The 20,404-nt window shown below is 38.2% G+C and overlaps 1 protein-coding gene across 1 annotated transcript; it reads right to left on the bottom strand.

Annotated features, from left to right (window-relative positions):
• Positions 1–4,718: 4,718 nt before the first annotated feature.
• On the bottom strand, positions 4,719–15,512 carry PTCHD3 (patched domain containing 3). Its single transcript, XM_011972450.1, is given in 6 exon segments — positions 4,719–4,768; positions 5,484–5,654; positions 9,216–9,361; positions 13,037–13,158; positions 14,380–15,279; positions 15,281–15,512. Coding segments are annotated over 6 exon segments (1,497 nt in total). The 5' UTR covers positions 15,389–15,512.
• Between the last annotated feature and the right edge of the window lie 4,892 nt (positions 15,513–20,404).

The following is a 20,404-nucleotide window of genomic DNA, read 5'->3' as shown; positions in this document are numbered from 1 at the left end:
ATATGCTTTCTAAAGTGAAAAAAGAAGAATTGTTGAAAATACGAGGATTTTGCAGGCTCAGGCCAATCAGGCAGCTGCCTGGTCCACCACCACCCTTACCTAGTTCAGTGTTTCTCAACATGTGTTGCAATGCTGTGTTTTCCTTGTGTTTAGTGCCTACATTGCCCTAGTCAGGTGGGGGTACCACCCCACCAGCAGGTTGTCTTGATGTTCTCTCTTCAGTTGCTGTGTGAATCAGCTGTTCCATCATTTAATGGTTTCACTGGCCTGTGCATAATAGGCTGCATAGAAAGGCCATCATATCCTCTGATCATATCCTCTGAAAGTGTAACCTGTGTCATGTTGCTTGGGCAGTGAAGTATGTTGTTTGGTTAATGGGACATCTCACGGAGTATCCAAAAAACATGACACGTTATCTCAAGGGTGGCTATGGTATTCCTAGCGTCCACATGGGTGACATGTATTTGTCCCTTCAAGACAGGAAGCTGTTGGCATAGTCCTTGTCCTCACACAGGGGATCCTTTAATAGCCTAGTCACTCAGCCACCATTCTCCTGACAATTTAACTAGGCTGCTGGCAAAGGCCCGTGAAAATGTAGCAATATGGTGGTAGGGGTGACCTGCTTGGCCATCATCACTGCAGGTAGTTTGGCCGGTTGGTTGGAACATCTGTATTCAGTCTGAGTCAAAAGATGGCCATCCACCTTTGCAGCCCAATGAACCCTATCTGCTTTTAGTTTTACAGAGCCATCACTAAATGATGCCATATTTTTGGAAGACATGTGTTTGAATCTTGGGCCCTAGGTAGCTACAGGAAGAGCTACAGCATCCCCTGTGAGCAGCTTAGTCTCTTCTGGGAATACGGCCATTTGTTCATGGAGACTACTAGTGCCACTAGAGAGATCTAGCACCCTGGTATTCCTTGGTCCTGTCCCCTAGCCTTGTGCAATCCCATAGAGGAGAAGTACCCTAGGGAAGCATCGCCTTGGTAAGCATACCCCAAGGGAGCTACAGCATCCCCCTCACTTCCTGCTGGACTGGAGTGATTAGCCAGAGGTTAAAGCTTTGAGTTTTCACAGCTCTGCATGGCTTTAAAATTCCCAGTATATGGATCACCTGAGGTCAGGAGTTCAAGACCAACCTGGCCAACATGGCAAAACCCCATCCTTACTAAAAATATAAAACTTAGCTGGGCGTGGTGGCGCCCGTCTATAGTGCCAGCTACTCAGGAGGCTGAGGCAGGAGAATCGCTTGAACCTGGGAGGCAAAGGTTGCAGAGCGCCAAGATCACTCTATTGCACTCCAGCCTGGGTGACAGAGTAAGACTCTGTCTCAAAGCCAAAAAAAAAAAAAAATCCCAGTATATAAAGGTGCTTTTGAATGCCTTAATTTGACAAAGAAACTCTTGGCCCAGCCTATCCTCCCTGGCTTATAGGGCACTATTAAATACCTCAACAGTAATGTTTTGCCCCTGATGCTTGTGGGCTGTTCATTTGGCTTACGATGTTTTAAGGAAATTCTTGCTAACTTTTCACCATGAGTGAGTTCTGGGGAAGGTCAAACAAGCATAAGTGCTTTGTGTCAGTCTTCTGATAGCTCGTAGACATGTTTAAACAGACAAACTCCCTGTGAATGAGGTCTTTTCTCCCTCTGGAACTAGGAATCTGGGTCCCACACCTGGTAGGAATGAATGTAGGCTACTTTTTTTTGTTTGTTTTTGAGACGGAGTCTTGCTCTGTCACCTAGGCTGGAGTGCGGTAGTGCGATCTCAGCTCACTGCAACCTCTGCCTCCCAGGTCTTAAGCGATTCTCCTGCTTCAGTCTCCGAGTAGCTGGAATTACAGGTGTGCATGCCACCAGGCCTGGCTGATTTTTGTATTTTTAGTAGAGATGGGGTTTCACCATGTTGGCCAAGCTGGTCTCGAACTCCTGACCTCAGGTGATCCACCCCCCTTGGCCTCCCAAAGTGTTGGGAATTACAGACCTGAGCCACCCTGCCTGGCCTAGGCTACCTTTTTAGGACCACCATCACTATCAAGCCAGGGAGGGGGGTGTGAGACAAAGGCAAATAAAAATGCCATAAAGTTTTCCCACCATTTTTAAGTTGCTTTTTTTCTGATTTGGTGTCCACTTGGTTGGTGTAAACCTTGGACCATTTTTCAGAGTTTAATTAGAATCTTTTCTAACAGTTTTTGCTTTTTTCAATTTTTTTTTTTTAATTTTTGTGGTGAAATGGGCTCTCAGAGCTACATTATACCCCATTTATGCTGACATCACCCCAAATATTTTTGGTGAGGAAAAGAAACTAATTTGTAATTGAAGTCTAGGAGAGAGAACTAAGGAGCGGAAGCCACTGATTGCAAAACAGGAAAAACATGACTAAAGCCTTTAGGCAAGATCATATTTAAATAGCTAACATTTCTAATCATTAATAAAACTTCTACACTGTTGCTGTTTTTCACTTTTCCCATCCCATTGGTGTGACGAGTTAAATTCAAAGCCCAAAACCAACAAGTTCCAGGGTAAAAGTGAATTGCTTTGTTACAGTATAGTTTTATTATGATGAATACCTTCTTTAAAAAAACAATATTGGTTTATAGAGTTTAAGATAAAAAAGTAACAAAGTGTTGGTATGGTGGCTTACACCTGTAATCCCAGCAGTTTGGGAGGCTGAGGCAGAAGAATTGCTTGAGGCCAAGAGTTCAAGACCAGCCTGGACAGCACAGAAAGACCCTGTCTCTTAAAAAAAAATTAAAACAAAAAATTTGTCAGATGTAATGGCATGACTGTATTCCCAGCTACTCGGAGGCTGAGACAGGAGGATCACATGAGCCCGGGAGTTTTGGGTGCAGTGAGCTATGATCACACCACTGCACTCCAGCTTGAGTGACAGGGCGCAAATCTGTCTCAAAAAAAAAAAGAAAAAAAAAAGAACATAACAAAGATAAACTTTGAAATCAGAAAGATTAATAAAAATCAAAGTGGACAACATACACAGCCTAATTTCAGTAATTAATATAAAGAAAGCTTCAGTAATGAAGGCAGTGTGGTGGTACTGGGCTTAGAGCAGACCAACAGATCAATGGCACAAAATTAGAACCACACATAAATTGCCAACTGATTTATTTTTTATATAGATGCCAAGTTAATCCTATCCTGAAGGACAGTCTTTTCACAAATGATGCTGAGACAAATGGGCAGCTTTTATGAGAAGGAAACGGACCTCTATCCATACGGCCCAACAAATACATGTGTATGGATCACAAGCCTAAATGTAAAATCAAAACTATTAGCTTAGAGGAGAAAACATAGATGACTTTATTTGTAACCTTGGAGTAGTCAGTGTATTTCTTAGGATAAGAAAGCACTAACCATGAAAAAATATGATAAATTGGATTTATAAACTTCAAAAATTTTTTACCAAAATATACCATGAACAAAATGTGTAGAAAAGCCTTTGAATGGAAAAATAAATGATAAGATATATTTTCACATATGAATGCATGTAGCAAGTACAATGAAAACAATATTCCATTTATAGTATGAACCATACATACAGTAGTTGAATTTCAGGTATAAATATAAAGTAAAGGGAAAAAATAACAGAAAAGTTGTACCTTGTACTTGGTTGTAAAGACTGTAAGAAAGATAACACTTCCTAATTTAGTGAAGATATTTTAACATAAGACTAATTAATTTTTATCAGTATATTTTAAATAATAATTTAAAATGGGATTTCCAAGTCAAGGAAACATGCCCTTGTTTTTAGTTTGTTGACCAATTTTTTTTTTTTTTTTTTTTCCTGAGACGGAGTCTCACTCTTCTCACACAGGCTGGAGTGCTGTGGCATGATCTCAGCTCACTGCAACTTCTATCTCCCAGGTTCAAGCGATTCTCCTGCCTCAGCCTCCCAGGTAGCTGAGATTATAGGTGCACGCCACCATGCCTGGATAATTTTAGTCTCTGCAGTAGTGACAAGGTTTCACCATGTTGGCCAGGTTGGTCTTGAACTCTTGACCTCAGGTGATCCACCCACCTTGGTCTCCCAGTAGTTTGTTGACTATTCTTAATAGTGCATTTAAAAAAATCAGATTGGATTGGGGCAATGAGGAATTATAGAATTGGTCTTTGATTTGTTAGTGGATATTCAAATAAACCTTCCAAAAAAGGTTAAGAATACTGGAATAAAAATTAGGCCATGAACTGCCCCGAATACCGTAACAAGAAACATAACCTTAAAAAATGTTCTGAAGATGTATGCTTTCGCTGAAGCTAAAACACACACCCCTAATATTGTTGAAATTGCACTTTGTAACACCGGGTAGCCTAGAAGATATAATGCCTCAATTGATTTTTGGTTTACTGAGGGCTGAGAACTAGAAATAAATGCAGAGGAAATGTGTGCAGAAAAATTGAAAGAAAACCCTATACAAATGACAAGATTAATCATGGATATGGAATCAAGATTGATTTTCCATAGTGCCATGAAACCCGTTACTCCTACAATCATAGAACCAATAGCAAAAGTCACCCACAAGGAACAAAATGGACAAGGGATTAACAATAAGGAAACAATGAACATAGCTGCTGATGCAACCAATACATTTCGAACAGTGTTTTCTATTATTGCAGCATATTGATCAAAATATATAAATGCCTGGTTATATACTATTAAGGGAATTTGACAGTCTTCAGCTATGAGTCGTAATTGGAATAACATTATTTTCTTTTTGGTTGAGGAAGAAACACCTGTTGTCTGAATGAAGCCCCGGGAAGAAATGATTTCATTTGATGATGAAATATTAATATCATGCTGAAAATTTGGAAAATTGCTTAAAAAATCAGGAATATTGTTCATAAAAGTATTCTTATCATTAGGATCTTGGCTGTTACTTTTTAAATACTGCACATATGCATCTAACCAAAACTCTGTAAGATTTTTATCTACATAGACCTTGTTTTCAAAAATTTTAATACAGTTTTCCAGTTTTTGCCTAACATCTTCATTCCAGTAGTCAACTTTTTTAGTAACAATAACCATAACCCTGGGACCATAATCTGAAAAATAATCTTCCTCTACATTAAAATATGGTGTAATGTAGGAATCGTCACTTGCCAGATTTCGAAAGTCTAAACCTTTCTGCACATGGAAACACCCATATATACTGCTTATGATGTACAAAATGTATACAAAGACTACAAAATACTTGGACTTACTGCTTGTGAGAAAGGGGCCAAAATAGTCTCTAAAAAACAAATTCATTGGATGGACATAAGTTCCATGTTCATCTGGGACAGAACCACATGGGCAACAGCAGGACTTTTTAAATGAGGACCATTTTGGGTCAGCCTTTTGCAACCAGCGTAGGCAGACTACTTCTCTTTTACCATCCAAGGCCATAAATGCTCCAAAACAGGTGATGCTATAAAAATAGCAAAATAACAGGGTCGTTCCTGTATAGATGCAAAAACATTGTACGGACCTAAAAGAGCTCATAACCCCTGTATAGAAGGCCAGGATGTTAGTGATGGTGGTGATTGTAATAGACACTGCCACTTTTGAATAGACATTGGACATCCGCTCTGGTATGTCATCTGCAAGTCTGGTCTTATGCCAGGTAGAAATCATGATAAACATGTTATCGACCCCAACACCTGTAACAAAAAGAAAGAAAGAAAAAAAAAGAAACAGAATGTTCATCTTCATACATATTACTATCCATTAAAAATTAAACAGCTTGGTTCAAACCGTTTTCTTTTTCTATATCTTAAGGTTTTATTTATCTTGTCCAACCCTCTGATTAAATACTACCTTCTCTGTGATGCTTTCCCTGGTTGCCTCTGACTTTACAACAGAACTCATCACTCCTTCCTTTGTAATAAGTCTTTGCTTTGTACATACTCCTATTATGCACGTAGCGCAGTATACTCTACTCTTTGCTTAGGGTGTTTCCATGATGAGGTCAGGAAACCTGGCTAGATGGGTATCAGTCAAAGCAGCATTGGCAATGTGTGTCTTTGATTCCAATAGATTGCTTGAGAGATCATTTTCTCTTGTAAGATATTTCATGCTCATGTACAGACACATCCAGCCAACATTCTGTTGCTTGAAACATAAGCTGGACTTAATGTGTTCTACAGTGAGCATCTGGCTATCTCTGTGGTATGATTTGAGAGGCACCACATAGTTTATAGACACGCACAGGCACATACACAGATATAGTTTTTCTGCTAGTTTGTCTCTGATACCTAGGACGTTGGTATTCAAATTCCACTTGCCCAGTTCATTGTAATGAGATCAGAAATATGTGTCAAGGTAAATCTTAAGAATTCTTTACATATTAATGCCTACTAGATAATTAGTTCCTTTCCTCAGTGATATTTCAGATTGGTTGGAATAGGAGAACATCAGAGAATTTTCAAGTCATGACTGAAGCCTGGGAAAGGGGATTACCAAAAAAAAGGAACTGGAAAGGGTAGCATGAGCATGTTGCAGATAAATTTCACCTCCCTCCAACCTCCTACCAGACATGTGAGTAATGAATTGCGTTATGACAATAGGATAGCTATGATAACAACAGGTGATGGGAATTTTTCAGCTCCATTATAATCTTCTGGGACTACCATTGTATATGTGGTCTGCTTTGTATATGCAGTCTATCTTTGACCCAAACGTTGTTATGTAGTGAATAACGGTATAAGAAAAAAAATATTTGACTTTTCAATTAATCAAGGGAAGCAAATTAAACCACAGGTGAGACACTTGGTTTTCTTATTAATCAATATTAGCAAGACTGAGGATTTCTGGAGGGTTTTCTGCAAATGAAGACACTCAGTCCACTAGGGAGAAATGGAAATTGGCACACAATTTTTCAGTCCAAGTTTGCAACAAAGCAAAAGACTTAAAAAGGGAATACCTTTGACTGTCAATTCTACTTCTAGGAATTTGTCCTAATTGGACACATGCTCAAAAGTAGAACAAGTATGTTCATTTTGGTGTAATTTATAATAGGAAAATATCGAAAACAACATAATCCCATAATGGTATGAGATTGGCCAAATCAAACATAGCATTAGATTGGAGTCATATTCAGTCTTTTTAAAAAGAGGTAGATATTTAATGTTAAACGAAAATTTCTTGTTATAAAATAAGATGTTTGAAATGGGGAGATAGCTACATGTGTATATTTGCACAGAACAAATTCTGGATGGATATACATAGAGATATTGGCAGGAATTATCCCTGAAGGGTGGAATTACAGTTGTTTTCCATTTTTCTTTGTATTTTTGGTAAGTTCAGAATTTATTTTACAGTAAGCATGAGAAAATAAAGATGTTTATATTTTGGAAAGTAAGCATCTTGGAAAAACTAACACTTGGTTTTCTGGGGGAGATAGTGAGTTGTGTACTGGATATTAGCTTATTTATTCTAGCTTTTCAAGGCATACCTTCCTCGTACGCACTCACACCTAATCATCCAGTGTACCCCACAGCCATAAGTAACTATAGTTAAGATGTATATAATTGATTTAATGTAAGCCATTTTGTAGAGTTTGCATGAAGGCCTAGGACTTTCTTGTATACTACTGTAGACTTTATAAACACTGGATACTTAGGCTACACCACATTTATTTTAAAATATATTTTTCTTTCTTCAATAATAAATTAACCTTAGCTTACTGTAACTTTATTATTTTATAAACTTTTAAGTTTTTAAAAAATTTTTTGGCTTTTTATAACACAGCTTAAAACACAAAAACATTGGACAGCTATACAAAATATTTTCTTTACTTATATCTTTAATCTATAAGCCTTTTTCTATTTTAAAAAATTTTTATTTTTTTTTTACTTTCTAAACTTTTTATTAAAAACTAAGATACAAAAACACATATGAGCATAGTAGTGCGTGCCTGTAGTCCCAGCTACTCAGGAGGCTGAGGTAGGAGAACTGCCCGAACCCAGGAGCCGAGATTGAGCCACTGCACTTCAGCCCGGGTGACAGAGTGAGGCTCCATCACAAAAAACAAACCAAAACCCACACACATTAGCCTAGGCCTTCATAGGGTCAGAATCATCACTATCACTGTCTTCCATCTCCACATCCTGTCCCACTGGAAGGTCTTCAGGACACGTGGAGTTGTCTGCTATGATAACAATGCCTTCTTCTGAAATATCTCCTGAATAACATACATGAAGCTATTTTACAGTTAACTATTTTTTTCATAAGTTAGAGTATACTCTAAAATAATGACATAAAATTTAGCATAGTGAATATATAAAGCAGTAACAATTGTTTATTAAGTATTATGTTGTGTACATAATTGTATGTGCTATACTTTCATAAGACCGGCAGAGTTTGTTTACACCAAGATATAAGGAAAGAAAATATTATTGTACAGCTCTCCAATGTGTTTGTGTTTTAAGCTGTGTTGTCACAAAAGTCAAAAAGTGTAAAAAATCTTTAAAGTTTATAAAATAATGAAGTTGCAGTAAGCTAAGGTTAACTTATTATTGAAGAAGGAAAACTACATTTTAAATAAATGTAGCAATAGCTTAAGTGTCCAGTGTTTATAAAGTCTGCAGTAGTGTACAGGAATGTCCTATACCTTATGTTCACTCAACATTTATTCACTGACTTACCCGGAGCAACTCTCATTCTTGCAAGCTCCATTCGTGATAAGTACCCTGTACAGGTGGACCATTTTTTATATTTTCTACCATATTTTTACTGTACCTTTTCTATGTTTAGATATATTTAGACATACAAATACTTACCATCGTGTGACAGTTACCTATAGCATTCAGCATAGTAACATGCCGTACAGGACTGCAGCCTAGGAGTAGGAGGCCAGCATAGCCGAGGTGCGTTGTAGGATATGCACTTGAGGTTTGTGTAAGTACACTCTAGGAAGTTTACACAACGACAAAATTGCCTATGGAAGCATTTCTCAGACCCTCAACGTTAAGTGATACATGACTGTATTTTTAGTGATTCGTATTTTGATTTTACATGTGAACTGCTGTTCACGTACATGGTCTGTTTTTCCATTAGGATACTCGATCTTTCCACCTCTAGAGATATCCAGTTCGATTTCATTTCCCTGTTTCTTGGCACCTCATTTGTGAACTGTAGAGCCACCTCAATACAATTCTTTCCCTTATATCCCCTACCCTGCCACATACACAGCGTGTAGCCTCCCGTTCGGTTTTACTCACTTAGAATAAGAAATGGCGAATTGGCAACTATGATGACACATGGCACCCCAATGTGCAACAGCAGGCCAAAGCCGCTCACCACTGCCAAGAAAGCAGAAATCACTCCGAAGGCTGCAACACACATTTTGTTTCGTATGCGGTCAAACCTTCAAAGTTGGAGGGAAAAATCATAGAATTTGTGGTGGCAGCTTTCATCGATGGATAACATTTTTGACTTGGACAGGTAGTCAAAAATCTCTAAGGCAATAATTTCCACATGTATCTTCTGGAGACCTTTAATTCCCAGGGACAATCTCAGACCAGTTAAAAATAAATAAATAAATAAATAAATAAATAAAAGGAAAGAAAGGGAGCAGAAAAGTTAGAAATCTGTAAATCTGTACTTCTACCAACTTTCCTACATGTGATTCTTTGCAGCCAGCCAAGCACCAAGTCACTGACTGGCATTTTGGAACCACAAAGAAGTACTAAAACACTGCTAATGGCTAATTCCACTCTGATCTTCAGAAGGGTGTGAATGGAATATAACAGGTAATGAAGAGCAAACTGTACTAGAGAAAGAACATACAAGCAGTTATCTTTTCACCTATTCCTGATCTCTAACTAGCCACAACACAACATTAAATACCTCCTGTATTTCAAAGCTACTACAATGTGTATTGTTGTTAACATACAGTAGGAAAGTCTTCTTTCAAGTTACTTTCAGAATTCTTCTCTACTGGTGAAGTGGATTCTGTGGAAAAGTTGCTACGAATTTGGAAAAAATTAAAATGCGCTATATTTTAAATGACCCAATCTGTGCCTGTTTCCTTGGCAAACCAACAGGAATGGGACTATATACAGAATATTTTAAAGTATGATTCAGTGCTTTACCTCCTCAACAACCATAACGTTACCTTTTAAAATATTGGCAACAACCTCTGGTTTTAGATTTTACTTGTTAAAAATTGCTTCAGAACAAATGACTGATACCTGCATTCAGATATTCTAGTGGGGGAGAGAAACTAACTTGGGAATTAAAGTCTAGGAGCTGAGGAACTGGAACCACTGGTTTCAAAACAGCAGGAACATGACTAAAGACCTGCAGGGGAGATCACATTTAAATAGATAAAATTCTTCTTGCTAATAAAATGCCTGTACTGTTATTGTATTTCACTTTTTCTCAACCTGGTACTATGAATTTAGGTCAGGGCCCTAAGTCAACACACATACACATATAAATTCCAGGGCAAAAGTAAATTGCTTTGTTATAATAAAATCTCTTACTATAATTCTTTTTTCTTTTGAGACAGACTTTTGCTCTTTTTGCCCAGGCTGGAGTGCAATGGTGCGATCTTAGCTCACTGCAACCTCTGCCTCCCAGGTTCAGGTGATTCTCCTGTCTCAGCCGCCCAAGTAGCTGGGATTACAGGCATGTGCCACCACACCTGGATAATTTTGTATTTTTAGTAGAGATGGAGTTTCACCATGTTGGCCAGCTGGGCTCGAACTCCTGATCTCAGGTGATCCGCCTGCCTCGGCCTCCCAAAGTGCTGGGATTACAGGCATGAGCCACTGCGCCCGGCCTATTATAATACATTTTTAAAACAACAATATTGGTTTATAGGAGTTTAAGATAAGAAAGTAAAAGAGATGAATTTCAAAATCAGAAAGATTTTGGATAAAAGGTATATATGACAAGGTTATGCCCATTCCTCCTTTTCTTAGCTGTGAATTTTTCTTAGGATAGGGGAGTGAAGTATAGTATTGATTATAGAGACTTTGGCTAGATATAAATAAAGTTCAGTACTATCTGTGGTTTCAGGCCACAGGAAAAAGGAAGGAAAGAGTAAAGATTAGAACAGAGGTGAATACAGAATAGAAAAACAATAGAATGAATCAATCCAAAAGTTGGTTACTTGAAAAGATCAACAAAATTGATTAAATTTTACCTAGTGTCACAAAGAAAAAGAGAAGACACAAATAACTAAAGTTGACATGAAAGCGGAGACATTACTACTGACCTTATAGAAATAGAAAAGTTTATAAGAGAATATTATCAAAAACTGTATGTCAACAAACTGGATAACCTAGATGGAATGCATGAATTCCTACAAAAACACAAATGATCTAAACTGACTTAAGGTGAAATAGAAAATCTCAAGACCTGTAACAAAAGATTAAACCAGTAATAAAAAAACTCCCAACAAAGAAAAGTCCAGGACCAGATTTCACTGATGAATTCTACCAAACATCTAAAGTGGAGGTAACAGGAATCCTTCTCAAACTCTTCCAAAAAATTGAAGAGGAGGGAACATTTCTTAACTCACTCTGGGAGACCATCATTACACTGATACAATGCTAGACAATGACATCATAAGAAAAGAAAACTACAAACCAATAGCTCTCATGAATATAGGTGCAAAAGTCATTAACAAATACCAGTAAGTCCAATCCAAAGCATATTAAAAGGATTATACATCATAGTCAGCTGGGATTTATCCCAGAAAGGTCATTGGGAGAAAGTCAATCAATGTAATATACCATATTTATAGAACAAAGGACAACAACCACATGATCATCTCACTAGATGTTTAAAAGGCACTTGACAAAATCCAACACCCTTGCATAATAAAAACACTAAAAAACTAGGAATATGAAGGAAAATTCCTCAAAATAGTAAAGACATCTGTAAAAATAGTAAAACTCACATCATGCTCAAGGGTGAAACAATGAAAGCTTTCCTCTAAGATCAGATCAGATCAGAAACAAGACAGAAAAGATGCCCCACTTCCCCATTGATACGCGATGTTGTACTGGAAGTTGTAGCCAGAGCAATTAGATAAAAAAAATGTATAAATAAAAAGCATCTAAATTGGAAGGGAAGAAATATAACTCTCCCTCCTCAGAGATCACATGATTGTATGCCTGAAAAATACCAAAGAATCCAGAAGAAAACTACTAGAGTTAATAAATTCAGCACAACTTCAGGATACAAGATCAACACCAAAAAATTAGTTGTGCTTCTGTACATATGCAATAAACAATCCAAAAAGGAAATTAAGAAAGCAATTCCATTTAAATAGCTCTAAATGAATGAAACACCTAAGAATAATTTTAACCAAGGAGGTGAAGAATCTGCACACTGAAAACTACCAAACAAGGTAAAAGAAACTTAAAAAGACCTAGATAAATGGAAAGATCCTTAGTTCCTGGGTTGGCAGACTCAATATTGCTAAAATGCCAGTCCTACTCAAAACAGTCTGCAGATTCAACACAATCCCCATCAAAATTCCAACAGCCATTTCCCCCCAAGAAATAGAGAAGCTGATTCTTAAATTCATATGGAATTGCAAGGAGTCTCGATGATCTATGTAATCTTGAAGAAGAAGAACGAAGCTGAAGGAATTAGTATTATTCAGCCATAAAACGCAATGGGGTTCTGATACATGCTACAAGGATGAACCTTGAAAATACCATGCCTAGTGAAATGAGCCAGTCACAAAAAGACAATTATATGATTCCACTATATGAAACCTTTAGGAAAATTCACAGAGACAAAGTAGATTAAAGGTTAACTGGCACTGGGTGGGGGTGGTGGTGGTGGTGATGGGGAATTTATTGCAAAATGGTAACAGAGTTCCTGTTTGGGATGATGTAAAATATTTGAAAACAGATAGTTGTGATGGTTGCACGCCAGTGTGGATGTAATTAATGCCACTGAATTGTACACTTAAGAATGGCTAGAATAGCACATATGTCATATATATTATAATATTTTTACCATAATAAAAGTATTTTTCATAAAGTAAGAGATTTAAAAACTAATCAAAGCTTTTTACCTAAAGCATGACGCGACTGCAAACAGAATGATGGGAACGTGTGCCAGGTGAAACACAGGGATCATAGTCTTAGAAGTTGCCTGAAATTCCAGTTGTCTGGAAAGTGATGTAAAGTGGACCACCTGCCACAAAAATATACTCAGATAAATAACTTTTAATTACAATATTTGTGTGTGAGTTATAAAAACTATTGAAACACTTTATTTTAGTGATGAAACAATATGTTAAAATTCAGCAAAAGATAAAAATACATGGATTATGACTTCAGAATAGAGAAAACAATGTCAATTGGCTTCTTTCCACACATCTATAGATTCCTCAAGTTTCTTGCAAATTCAAAGTTTAAATAAAACTCCTGAATAAACAAAATCTGAATTTTATATAAAACTTTGAAATCTTTTTTTTTTTTTTGAGACAGGGCCCTCAACCTCCCGGGCTCAAGTGATCCTCCTGCCTTGGCCTTACAAATAGCTGGGACTACAGGTGTGTGCCACCACGACTGGCTAACTTTTGTATTTTTTTTGCCAGGTTGCCCCAGCTAGTCTTGAACCCCTGGACTCAAGCAGTCTACCTGCCTTGGTGTCCCAAAATGCTGGGATTACAGGTGCGAGCCGCCACGCCTAGCCTGAAACTGTTTAATCTTGTTCTCATTAATAGCTGCAGAAATTAGCAACTTTTTCTAAATTTGTATTAGGTTGGTGTCTTTTACTATTTCAATTGCATAAATATTTCAGGAGGGCCTGGCCTTTGAAAGCTCTTTCCAGCAGGTGTCTCTTTCACTAGGCTTATTTATACATCTTTATTAATAGAGTTGCAGATCCACCAATAACTGAACAGCTACTATGTACCTCATACTAAGCCAGGGGCTGCTTTGTATGTATCTAACTTGAAAAATGCTAAGCTAGTTATCTTCTTAACACTACAGAACTTTTACTTACAAGACAGTTTGTTTTTTAATCCCAATGAGCTCCAAGCAAGTTTTAGGGCCTCCCCCAAACCAGTGAAGAATTTAACTAAAAGTAGAATTTCAGAATACTGTAATTTGATTAGAAACCAAACCCCAAAATTAAACATGAAGATCAATGTCTGTACCGAACAGGCCCATTGGGTGGACGAAAGATTTGTGTTATCGACTAGAATGTTACTCAGGATTCACGATTTCTGGCATCCGTCGGTGTTAAGAAAATTGGATTGAGTACCAAATATGGTAGAGCACACCCAGCCTAGAGGCAAGGGCTCCATAAAGTAGTCAGGAGGTGCTTTTGTTAGGGGTCTGGGAAGCAAGTCTTCCTCGTCCCTCTGACCTTCTCCTGGCCTCCCTGTAAACCCAAACCACCAGGTACCTCAATTTTCTTCAAGGCCAAGGTGTTCGTAATGTTGGTAAATTGGTCGAGGAAATGGGTGAGCCACTGCTTGCTCTGCACCCTGTCCTCAGGGTCCTCGGTCTTCAGGTAGTACAGCAGCCGCATGGCTTTGGCCCGCAGGAGTAAGTGGCCCATTCCTAGGCTGCCCCCCAAGATGCGTCCTCCAAAGAAGCCAGTCAGGTAGAGGGGATGCCCGCCGTGGTGGTAGATGGGGAAGGAGATGCTGCTCAGGTTGAGCGTTTTGTCCACCTGCCAGGCGTGCAGGAGCGGGTTGGGGTGCACGCAGAGCGTCCTGTTCCTCGCGCACACCTGCTGGTACTGGATCTGGCTTCCGTCTTCCAGCGCCACACGCAGATCCTGCACCGCACCGTCCAGTTTGCTGACTTCTGCAAAGGTGGCCGGGTCCAGCAGTGAGTCGCTGTAGGAGACCACCAGAAGCGAGGCGAAATTGGCTTCGGTGCTCCTCCTGGAGGCGGAGAAGCGGTAGGAGTCGTCGGTGGTGAAATGGCCCTGCACGAAGCGCCGCTCCGCCTTGGCCGGGCCCCCCACCGGGGTGTACTGCTCCTCTAGGTCTTCCTCTTTCCCTTTGGGTAGGTATAGGAAGCCGGTGCTCAGCGCCGCTGTCAGCATCAAGGACGCCAGCAGGAAGATCCAGGGGTGCGCGCCCACCTGCCACCCCAGCCACTGGAAGGCGCGGGACAGCGGCGCCTCTAGGCAGTCGGTGTGACAGCGGTGCCGGTGCCTGCAGATGGCCCTGGGTTCGGGAGTTTCCTCCTCTGGCAGGGGTGCATCGTCCCGCTCCAACGCCGGGGGTCCTGGGGTTTCGGGGGGTCTCGGGGATGCCAGGGGTCCCAGGGGTGGCTGGTTGCCCTCCGACTCCCGATTCCTCAGATTTCTGGTCCCACTCCGGCCCGGTCGCCGAGTACTGCTTGGTGAGCTTGGGCTTCTGCTCTGGGCTCGGCCTGGGCTCGGGCTCCACCCAAGGCATTGATTCTTCCTCTAAGGAAGGGACAGCAGGTGAAAAGGAGGGACAGCAGGTGAAAAGTAGCTGCGGAGATCCCACCAGACGGTTTCCTGGCCCCACCCAACGCTCTCCTGACCCCACCCAACGGTTTCCTGGAGGAATTCTAGGGCAGTTTGGCTCCAGCCGCGCGCCAGAAGCGGAGGCTGCATTGGGAACACGTGTTTTGCCCCGTCGCCCAACTAATCTGAAATGTGTTTGTGGTGTCCCTGGTTTCTCAGGGGTTCTGCACATACAAGGAACGCTTCTTTAAGGTCATCAAATGTGTGCCTATCCTATGGGACTCGCAATTTATTGGGAGAATTTGAGTGTTTCTTCCACGCACACAAATGGTACAGAAATTCCACGTGTCCTGAGTGACAGATTTTACCTTTCTTGGCGTTCACCCAGTAGCAGTTTCGGGTAAGACTTTTGTGAACCTGACGCACTTGACTTAGTTATTATTTTTATTTTCTGTCCACAAGTGTAACATATACATACATTCTCCTAGTAAAAAGAAGTAAATGCATAGAATGAAAAGTGGGAAAAAAAATCAAAATCTTGCACTCCCATTCCTCTTGAAAGAAGTGTTAAAAAGTGGGTCTGCATCCTTACCAACCCTTTCTATGCATATACATGCATATCAAAGATATAGCAGATATACCTTTTTCATAAATACTACTGCACTATTCGTGTTATGTAGATTACATTTTTCATCTACAGTGGCAGAAGATTTGAACATGTCAGTGCATATGGATTTATCTTATTTTTTTGAACTGCTCTATGCTTTTCCAATGTATGGATGAAATATAATTTAGCTAGGATCTTATTGATGGACCCATACATTGTTTAGTCATTTGCTTTTATAAACAGTGCTCAGTAAATAAATATCATTTTTTAAACCTGTACATAAGAACTGTATCTGTGAGAAATAATTTTTTAGAGTGGATTCACTAGGCTAAAGGATAGGTTCTTTTAAATTTTTAGAGCTATTGAGAACTTAAAATCCAAAGAAGTTGTATTGATTTATACCCTCATAAGCAATATACCAATTTGCCATAGCCTATCCTACAATGTCAGCAAAGTGGTTTGTGCCAGTGGTATCTTACTTTGGTTTAATTTTGAACGTACTGCTTAGTATCCTTATCTTTCCTTTTTGAGTGAACTATCATATCTTTTGCATGCCTATTCCATTCAATAGTTTTCCTATTGGATTTTAGGATTTTCTTCTTGATTTGTATGTTAAAGAAATGACCACTTTTCTTGTGGTCAGAGTTACAAGCCTCCCCTCTCCCCTCATTTTTCTTATTGCCATGGCTTATTTTTGTAATTTAGTTAATGAATACTTTTCTTTCATGAATCCCATTTTTTGTCATAATAAATTTTTCTTTTTTTGTGATTATAATTGCTGTGGTTTGAATGAATGTGTCCCTCCAAAATTCAAAGGTTGGAACCCAAACCCCAATGTGATAGCCTTTAGAGGTGATTAAATCATGATGGCAGACCTCTTGTGAATGGGATTAGTGACCTTATAAAAGGGCTGGAGATAACTAGCTAGGCCTTTTTGCCCTTCCTCTCTTTCGCCGGGTGAGGACATAGGCATCCTTTCCTCCAGAGGGTGCAGCCACATGGCACCAACTTGGAAGCAAAGACTGGGCCCTCCAGACACCAAACCTGCCAACATCTTGATTTTGGACTTCCCCCACCCAGAACTGTGAGAAATAAATTCCTGTTGTTTGTAAACAGGATCTCAGATATTTTGTTATAACAGCACTAATGGACTAATACAATAATTATCTGCTTTTTAAAAATTTAAATATTAATCCATCTGAAATTTATTTTAGTTTAATGTAAGCAGTTAAGAATCAATGACATTAAGGAATTGTTGTCAACTAAAAACTGTGCTACCGTTTCCATCATAATATGGAATTGTAATTGAAATATGGCTGTCCAATCAAGGATTACATTTTCGAGTCCCCTTTGTTCCCTTGTGTGGCCTTGTGACCAGTAATCAGCTACAGAATGTAAGTGGAAGTGATGGGTGTTACTTCCAGACCAAGACCTTTAATAATTGCTCGGTCTCATCCCATCATCTAGACATAGGTGACAGAGGAACCTACTTGAACTGTGGTATATAAGCTGGCAGGAACCTGGGTTCCTGAAGCATTCCGGGCAAGATACCTAGTCACTGACCAGGAACATCTGTAGTGACTGTTACATGAGTGAGCGATATATTTGTATTGTGATAAGCCACTAAAATGTTGTGGCTTATTTATTAAAATGATCAGTTTGGCTTTACCACTGGATAACCCGTGAAGATATAGCCATCCCTAACACTCATATCTGAGCACACTTTATTTTACTTAGTCAGCACTCTACCTGTTGACATTGAAAGAGAGGTGTTAATTACATAGTGTTTGAAAAGGAGCTGGAAGAAAGGTGGTTTGTCAGTGGGTGTACTTCAGGATTAGCCAGTGTTAAAATTCTATTCAGTGCACTTGTGTCATCCACATCGGTAGATCTGACTATGGCAGTATCTGAAAGAAAAAAGCAGAAGTACATCAAACCAGTCCATGCTTATTTTAATTCAACTATCAATAATAATACTTCATTTAAAATAAGGCATCCAAAACAAATTTAAATGAGATGGTTTGCCAGGACAACAGAAGAAGCCAGTTTTGGCTGCAGAAGACAGAGTTAACAATTGCATTGGAATCTTGTCAATAACCCATATTAAGCAAAATACCCCTTTTTTGTTAATATAAGTGAATAATCAAAGTTTATGTCTGAGGAATAGCATGAAGAAGGAGGAAGATGAGCTAATAAAATATCTAAAGTAATTGAAGGACAAATATTTGGTGATTAAATCAATGTTGAATTAAAAAATGATGAAGCATGGCCAGGCCCGGTGGCTCACACCTGTAATCCCAGCACTTTGGGAGGCCAAGGCAGGTGAATCACTTGAGGTCAGGAGTTTGAGAGCAACCTGGCTAACATGGTGAAACCCTGTCTTTACTAAAAATACAAAAAATTAACTGGACATGGTGGCGCATGCTTATAGTCCCAGCTACTCAGGAGGCTGAGGCAGGAGAATCGCTTGAACCCGGGTGGTGGAAGATGCAGTGAGCCAAGATTGTACCACTGCACTCCAGCCTGGAAGTCAAAGCCAGTCTCTGTAAAAAAAAAAAAAAAAAAAAAAAAAAAAAAAAAATGTCCTCGCGTGGACATTTCAATAAAGCATATCAAGGAGGTAGCATTCTTCAACTAAGTTGGAACCTCTGGTTTTGACACTGTTGCAACATTACAAAGCGAATCTCCACAGGCTTAGAAACAGAAATTAGACTTGAAGATTTTTGCATTCAACAGGAAATAACAGTATTTTCGAATGAAGTTTTGGATAAACCAATTATTAATTAGGACAATATTGAAATTAATTTTTTCTTATAATTGAAGATACAGTGATAGAATGAGTACACAGATATTTTGAAATATATACAAATCAAAAAGACACTTAATATTTTACAGAAACTCCATAAGTTACAGGAAATTACAGAGAAAACATTAAAATTCTATTGTATACATTTAAATTTAAACTCAGATGTACATGGAACTGATTTGTATTAAAAGGTAAATATTTTAAGAAAAATTACAAGAGTCATTAGTTCTAGTTGTAGTAAAACTTGTATTTCAAAGTAATTTATGATAAATGTATCCAAATGTTGTCATGACCTATAAAATACCCCTCGCAACTCCAGCAACACTTATATCATCATTAAGATCTTTCTCAAGATTAAAAATCATTAAAATTGTTTATGATATTGCATTTGGTAAGATGTTGGCAAATGTTGCTTTCAATTACCTCATTTGATAATGAAGTTACTAAAGGTATCTATTTTGATGACCTAATGAATTTGTAAAAAAAGAAAGCTAGAAAAATCTTATGACCAATCAAGATATCATATTAGTAAATTATATGCTAAAAGATAATTATAAAAGATGTTAATAATTTAAGAAGCATGAGAATAAAAGAAGTATTTAAAAATTTATATTGCAAAATTCATATAGCAAAAAGTTAGAACAATTTTGAACTTTTACGTAACTAACCAAAGAGACTAAAAATACATAATGCAAAAGTGGACAGAATTAAGAAGAGAAATTGCAAAAGAAACAAAAGGCATCCAGATTGGAACAGAAAAAGTAAAAGCATCTCTATTTGCAGATGACATGATCTTATATGTAGAAAATCCTAGGAATTTTACACACACACACACACACACACACACAATTAGAACCAATAAATGAATTCAACAGTGTTGCAGGATTCAAGATCAATATTAAAAACATCAATTGTGTTTCTATACTGTCAATCAACTATCAAAAAATGAAGAGAAGTAGAAAAATATCTAACGAATAAATACTAACCAAGAGAAAGTTGAAGTATGTAGATTATTCTCAGGAAAAATGTATATAAAATGCAATAAAAAGTAATTATTAGAGATAAAGAGATGACTATATAATGACAAATAGTTCAACTTATAGGAAAATTCTAATATCTGCCAGAAAATACTTGCTGGTATAAAAGATTTGAACAATGTAGTTAACAAACTTGACTTATTAGACATTTCTAGTACTCTTCACCAACAATTTGAGAATGCACATAATGTTAGACAATAGTTAACATTATAGGTATAAGTTTTCCTAATGTTAAACTATTGTTTATGTTAAACTCTTCACATAGCAATTATTATACATTAATTATAACATAACAACAAATTAATAACATTAATTATAACAACAATTTAACATAGGTAAACAATAGTTTACATCATATTTCATATACAGATAAATTCCTAATCAGTTAAAGACTTAAATTAAAAAGCCCAAACTTTGGGGAAATAGCAACCTGGAAATATAAAACCTAACAAAACAATGCAAATAGGGAGCAAGATGGCCGAATAGGAACAGCTCCAGTCTCCAACTCCCAGTGCAAGCGACACAGAAGAC

This window comes from Mandrillus leucophaeus, unplaced genomic scaffold, assembly GCF_000951045.1.
Source record: "Mandrillus leucophaeus isolate KB7577 unplaced genomic scaffold, Mleu.le_1.0 Scaffold1291, whole genome shotgun sequence".
In the NCBI taxonomy this organism is placed as follows: Eukaryota; Metazoa; Chordata; class Mammalia; order Primates; family Cercopithecidae; genus Mandrillus; species Mandrillus leucophaeus.
The sequence above is the reverse complement of the archived record's forward strand: the minus strand, read 5'-3'. Positions and strand labels throughout refer to the sequence as shown.